We start from the raw sequence: 6,938 nt of genomic DNA on the forward strand, positions 1-6,938 counted from the left end.
ATAGAGTTCAAGTTGTCAGGCTATCAATGTCGATATTGTGTACATTATTCTGAAAAACTACAAACTTCCATGCAGGTCTGTCCTCCTGCCATGCTAGTTCATGAAGATCCCAGTTTTGTCACTTTTCTAACTTGCCCATTCTTGCAGGTCTGGGTCTGTGGGACTACAGAGTTAAGGTTGATGCTTGCCCACCTGTATCTTACGTGTCACTGGTGGTGTGGATTTTTTTAGTCAACTTTATTTCTGAAGATCTCACAAGTAGTGCAATTTCAGTTCTCAAAGCTTTTTTGTAACCTTCTTCCTGATAAACTTCTTCCAGATTTTCTTGTACCTCTTAACAACTCGGCATGTATGGAGAACAGTAGATGCGCTCAAGGGCTTAAAGGGGTTTATGTACCTCGGTTCTCTATTCAGGAGTAAGTGAATGATGTACAATGCTTTTTTTTTCCCCCATGCTTTTCTGTTTTTGAAAGAAACAAATGTCAGTGCCCTTTCTGATCCTTATAAAATACTGTAAACACTTTTCTGTACTCTTTAGGCTGTACAGGCTCTTTGATTTTTCGTATCCGCTTTTAAAAACGTGAAGCGCCTTTTTCTAACTTTGTTCTGAAGGGGTAACTTCTTAGGTTACTGAAAAACGCGTAAGGAGCAGGTTGTAAGAAGCAGGCTGGGTGCGCACCGGGCTGTGAGGGCCCCCCGTAACGGCCGTTTCGTGAGGGGCGCTGTGGTGGCGGCCCTGCTCTGTGCCCCTCTGTGCCTCGCCACCTGAGTGGGGCCACAGAGCCACGACGCTCCCCGTTACGGGCACCACCAGGGCATCGCTGTTCATCATTCCCTCGACTCGTACCGTGCCCGCTACCTTGAGCCCACCCCCGCACCGCCCCGCCCCGCACACGCATAATGGCGGCGGCCGCCGGGCGGCACCCGCCCCGCCCCGTTCCACCCCCGGCTGCTGCCTGGCGCCGGCCGTGACGCGGCGGCGGTTGCGCGCTGTGGCGGCCATGGCCATCTGCCAGTTCTTCCTGCAGGGCCGCTGCCGCTTCGGCGACAAGTGCTGGAACGAGCACCCCCGCGGCGGAGGGGGCCGCCAGCAAGGTACCGGGGGAGGGGGAGGAGGGTTGGGGAGCTGCCACAGCTGCCGCTCCTCACGGCCGGAGCCGGCGGCGGCAGGGGCTGGGCTCACCTGGGTGCCTTGGGCGGGTTTGGAGCTGTGCTTGTGTCGGCAGGCGCTGCCAGAGGGGGAGGAGGAGGAGGAGGAGGAGGAGGAGGATGGGGCGCCTCGACGCAGAGGTACAGCAGCGTTATCCAGCCGTCAGCCTTCAGGAGCAGCGCGTGGGGCGGCAGCCGGGAGCACGGCAGCGGCAGGAGCGCCGACTTCTCTCAGAACAGGTTCTCCGCCTTAAGCAGCCAAAGCCTCGGCGATGGCTACAGGGATGAAGACGAGAAACTTCTGTAAGTTATCAGCCTGCCTCCTCGGAAGGACTTACGATGAGCTAAAAGTTTACTGGGTAACGCAGAGGGTGCGGTCCCCAGGAGGGCAGCGGGGATGTGTGGGAGAAGCACAGAAAACCCTGCTTCATGTAATTCTTTTCAGTTCTGGTACCATGGGAAGAGAGGGATCCTTGCATTGAACCCGGGCAGGGCAGCCAGCCAGCTGTGACAGGAGGATAAGGAAGGAGAAACTAAGCTGTGTATTATCGTACAAACATCTGAGCGCCTGTAACGTTTCGTTACTGTGGAATAATCTGCCTCTCCGCTTCAGTTTTTAACCTTTCACTGTTTGTTTACATTTGGATTTCAGCCTGTTGCCGTAGCTTCTATTTCTGTGCTTCCACCAAAGCTTTTTTTAAGCTTTTGATTCTTTTCCAAAACATATTGAGAGCACTTCTCTTACTTCCTCCCCCTTTACTGAATTTTGCTATTTAATACTGTGCACATTCATTCACATCATAATATCTTATAATACTGAGAAGGTTCTAACTAGCCTGTGACAGCACGTGCCATCCAGGGATTAAACATACATTGCGTGTGTTTTTTTTTAAAGACCTAGTTTAATTTACTTGCTTTACTCTATACTTTAGATGATACAGTAAAACGCTTTGAAGGGACACACGTATCCTGCAGAATGAGTGCGTTTTTTTTCCAGAGAATTGTGTAGTTCTGTTGTTCATCCAGAGTAGCATCCTACTTAGCGTTAAACTTAATTCTGGTGTTTTCAGGTACTTGAATTTGACTCTGCTTGTGGTGTTTTTCTTTTGACTGCCTAGTTCCTCCTTCATTTGTTTTTACACTTTGTTCTCTAGTGAATGTATAGTGAAAGACATGGAAATTTGGGAATCCTCAGGACAATGGATGTTTTCATCTTACTCACCTATGAAAGACAAGCCTAATATTACAGGTAGGTAATATTCTTAGTGTCACTGCGTACTGCTACTTTTTAAAATGTTCCTTATCCACGTCTATTATACGTATATATATTTCAAGGTGATCACTTGCCTTGTGATGCAACAGGAAGGAATGTTGGATTATTACCAACTCATTTTGCATACTCGCATCTTCTGTAGTTAATCCTTTTTGCAACACAAACAGTGATTGACTTATCACAGATGGTGTAGTAAGGCCCATTTCTTCCTAACTAGAGAAGGTGACTGGAAGTTATATTTTCTTTGAGATTTTTGATTATTTGTCTCCTTGCAGGCTTTCAAGATTTCTCGCCAGAAGAATTGCGTCTGGAGTGTTATAACTGCAGAGCAAACAGTAGCGCTCAGACCTATGTAAGTATTTTAAAATGACTGGCTTTTTATTTCACTATAGGACTTGTTACTTGTCTTCGGGTGTCAACTCTTGACTCACTTGATTACCAGACTCAAGGAGATTATCAGAATACCAAAGTATTTTTAACTTGCTGTGCACTAAATAGTACACAAAATAGCTGCTAGTCTGAGTGCTCTGCCGTAACTTCTTATTTCTCTCCGATAATTATATGATACAGTCCTCAAAAATATGTAAGTATCCAAAGCATGTGTTTCTGTTGATAAACCAGGTCAAAATCTGAATTTTTCAGTCTGTTGTATAAGAACTGATACTAAATAATGTGATCTTGCAACATGTGACTAGACACAAAAGCATTATTGATGTTTGTGATGCAAGATCTTCTTGAAAAATTAAGAAATTCAGTTACAAAAAGATTAAGTGCTCTGCTCTTACAGGTATTTGGGACATCAGAATACTTTCTTAATTTTTAAGGAAAATTTGTTAGTCTAGACTTCAAATAGGGTGTTCTTGGAAACTTAAATGTGGGAAATTCAAGTTAGAAATTCCTGAAAAATAAGTTATTTAATAACTTCGGGGTTTCTTATTTAGCACTTTAATCACAGTTATCCAAACACAAGTACTATTTATTGCTGCATATGTTCTGTGCAGCAACCTGTTGGACTACATTGAAGGGACTGATTCAAATTAAGGAAGTTAATTTCTGCAAAACTAAATATTTTAGGATAATACTATTATATTGTTCTGAATTGTTTTATGTTTTGAAAGGGGTTGTTTGTGTGTTTGTTTCTCTGAAAATGTGGGAGAAACTTAGGACTTCAGCTTAATTAGCGAGCCCATAAGTAAACGGGACAGATAAAAAACAAGGATAGAAAAGCTTAGTCTTTTATACATAAAACTCGCATCTTTTGTATTTTTTTTTTGCAAGCACCTATTTCAGATAGTGATAGAGCTTAGATTTAGAAAGCTCCAGGACATTTTTTAATCTTACTGTTGCGTAAAGTGTAAAAAAATAAAATAAAGGGTAATAGTAAGAGAATTGAAGGAATTCTGGGTTAATAAAAATTTCAGCTCCTCGCCTTGAAATTTGAAGAGAGAAAAAATTCTGTCTTTTAGCTTAACTTTTTCTTTTTAATTCTAGATATTTTCTTGTAGTTTGCTATCAGATCATTCTAGTTCCATTTTATCAAGTCTAATAAAAACATGCTTGTCTTTTCCCTTGTTTTAGTTAAATTCTGTCCAACAATTAGTAAAAGGCTGGAAAGACAGGCTGCTGCAGTTGAAGACTTTAAATGCAACAACAAAAGTAGCATTGGTGAGTGTCAATGAAGGGTAAAATATTTCTGTTTCTGATGTCATTTTTTGCTTCATCTTTGGCAAAGTTTTGTGTTTTTTTGTCTTTTTTTTAAGATTCACATAGTTTCTGTTAAAAAGGCTATTAATTAAATGACATAGTTGTAATATTCCACCTTCTTTTTAATGAAAAAAGGATCTTCCAAATATTCCATAGAAAATTCAGCTGTTATTAAAGGGTTTAACTGCACAACTTTGTAAAAAATAAATAAATAAATAAATAAATAAAATTAGGTGATAAGTATTGCTTTGAATATCTCAGGATACTGTTGTACAAGCAAATACACATGATTCTTCTAGGGCATCCTTTTTTGCAACTAAGTACCTGAGACCTGAAAATGTTTGGTTCCTGGATTTAGCAGCAGTTGTAGTGGTAGATACGTGAATCGTTCTGAGGAAGAACACCTGGCATGAAAATGTTTGGCTGACTGGCAGCATGAAAATCTTGGCAGTAGTCTGAAAATGGTAGAGAAACTGCGAAGTCTGGAAGGAGGAATTACATAAGAGAATAATTGGAGCTTGAAACCTGCCTCATCCTTGCTTCAGTGTGGTTTTTATTGGTGAGAGAAGTGTGAGTGAATGCTCTAGCGCTGAGTCAGATGAACATGGAAGTCTTTGAATGCAGTTTGGGGTGTCAAATCCACCCTTCTCTGGAATCATGAAATCAGTGAGTTACTTGCAAGTTGGATTAGAAATAGAGCTCTTTAGTTACCTAAGGAAAGTAGTAGTGAATCGGGATGATTCCAGTTAGGATGATGTTAGCAAAGCAGTGCCCAGGGTTGGAAAATGTTATCATTGCAAGCCACATGGGAGTAACCGTACCGTAAGGATGGGTCTGGGTCATATGCATGCGTAGCAGGGTGCAAACAGCCGGCCCCACCTTTTTTCCCCTGTGCTGATGATGGCTTTTCTGAAGCGTAATCACTAGACCAGAACAGAATTGTCCTCCAGGCCATTTTAGTATAAATAGAGCATTTTGGTAATGCTAGAATGAGAAATTGATACATATTTGATACAGAAGAGAGGCTGTGTTTAGGTGAAATGGAAAGACTAGTTGTTAGGCTAGTTGTTCTTGGAAAGCTGGCAAACAGTTGTGAATCGAGATGTTTCAGAAGAGGATGCTCAAGAACAGTTAAAGCCAATATTAAATAATCACGGAGACAGTAAGTCGATCAAGCTGAAGTCTGCTTGAAGTGCGTTCAAGTTTAAGAACAGACCCCTCGATATGTCCAGGGCTGAAAGTGAGGAGGTGGGATTTGGACTTCAGCACAGAAGACCAGATGTGTGAAGGTCAGAGAACAGAAGAAGCCAAAGCAGTGGCTCAAATCAAACGGACTAGAAAAGATGAGATAAAAACGAGAGCTCAGAGAGGTGTTTGGTCATTGCAATTTATCAATTTTTTTTTTCTGTCAGTGAAGATATTTGTACTTCTAGGGTGTTTCACAGAAAATAGCCTCAAAGCAGTTTTTTTATACCTGCAGTTGCATGCAATTAGTGAAAATGATCAGTGTCTAACTTTGTCTAAGTTGTGTTAAATTGAATGGTGCAGCTGTTCTGTTCTTCCATATAATTATTGAAAGATAGCTGCCTGCTTTGGAATGTAGTTTTCATTTATGTATTTTGAATTTTTAAAGCTCACTGAGTTAAAGAACACGGTCATGCAGCCATTACCTTCATTTGGATTTGGAGGACAGCAAACATCCAGCTTCGGGGCGTCGAGTAAGTTCCTGCATTATGAACCAACTTTTTTTGAGTTTTCTTCTGCGGGATTGAAATAGCAGTGTTTTAGGATCGCAGGTGTACCCATTCTAAATGCATTTGTAATTGCAGGTTTTCCTGTGAACAGCAGCAGTACCAGTGCCAGCAATTTCTCCTTTAAAACAAGTTCCAGTCTCTTTGGTGCCTCATCAGGAAATGCCCCTGCTTTTGGGAGCTCTTCTGCAGGCTGCAATCCTCCTGCATTTGGTGCGATGTCTTCCACGAGCATTTCCCATCCTCCTGCTTTTGGCAACCCATCAGCTCCCTCTGCAGCCTCCTTCTCGTTTAAGCTTTCTTCTGAACCAACCAGCGGTTTTGGATCTTCTGGGTTTTCAGGCTTTGGCAGTTCTTCTACTGTGAACTCTTCAAGCAGCACTCCACTTCCAGCTTTTGGAGCTTTTAATGCAGCAGCACAAGCGTCCCCCTCACATTCAAACAGCACTTTGTTTGGTCAGGCTGCCACTGCCTCTGGACATAACGTAACACCAGTGCCTTCTGTGCTCACAAATGGTGGTACAGCGGATAAGTTATTTACATCCAAGAGTGAATTAACAGCAGAGGAGTTGAAACAGTTTGAAGCAAAAAGGTTTATCATGGGAAAGATACCTCTTAGGCCACCACCGCTAGAACTTTTAAATATTTAAGACTTGTACGTTTATTCTGAAATGGCACGTTTTGTAGCTGGTCTATGACACCTCAAATACACAATATTGTGATTGACTCATGAGTTAAAATGCCTCTCTCTGAGATAAATTTTCATTTCATCTCAGTCTTCTGCAGTAATAAACACTTAAAAATTGAATTTTTTCATTCTGTATTTATTTTGGAGTTGACTTTTTATATCCATGAAATAAGCTACTGAAAATAAAATTTCTTAGTAAAAGTTCCCTTTTATATTCTGTACTGTGAACTTGTGGGCAAAACGTGTATTTAAAAACCTCTTGTCAAAGGCAGGAATGCTCTGGTGTGGCATTCACAGCTACTGTGAATAGAATGCTAGAAAGAAATGCACACAGTGCCAGCCTGCTTGTTGGACCACCTTGCTTTTGTCTCTT

At 41.8% G+C, this 6,938-nt stretch overlaps 1 protein-coding gene across 2 annotated transcripts; it reads left to right on the top strand.

Moving 5' to 3' along the window:
* Positions 1–66: 66 nt before the first annotated feature.
* NUP42 (nucleoporin 42) lies at positions 67–6,685 on the top strand. Of its 2 annotated transcripts, none has more exons than XM_068674183.1 (7): positions 67–1,095; positions 1,227–1,452; positions 2,304–2,398; positions 2,698–2,774; positions 4,001–4,087; positions 5,760–5,844; positions 5,956–6,685. In XM_068674183.1, the coding sequence occupies exons 1-7, from the start codon at positions 1,002–1,004 to the stop codon at positions 6,525–6,527; spliced, it is 1,236 nt and encodes a 411-aa protein (XP_068530284.1). In that variant the 5' UTR covers positions 67–1,001; the 3' UTR covers positions 6,528–6,685. The 2 variants fall into 2 exon arrangements, with proteins under 2 accessions (XP_068530284.1, XP_068530285.1); XM_068674184.1 differs by having other exon boundaries at positions 1,245–1,452.
* Positions 6,686–6,938: the final 253 nt, after the last annotated feature.

The sequence above is a fragment of the Anas acuta genome, chromosome 2 (genome assembly GCF_963932015.1).
Source record: "Anas acuta chromosome 2, bAnaAcu1.1, whole genome shotgun sequence".
In the NCBI taxonomy this organism is placed as follows: Eukaryota; Metazoa; Chordata; class Aves; order Anseriformes; family Anatidae; genus Anas; species Anas acuta.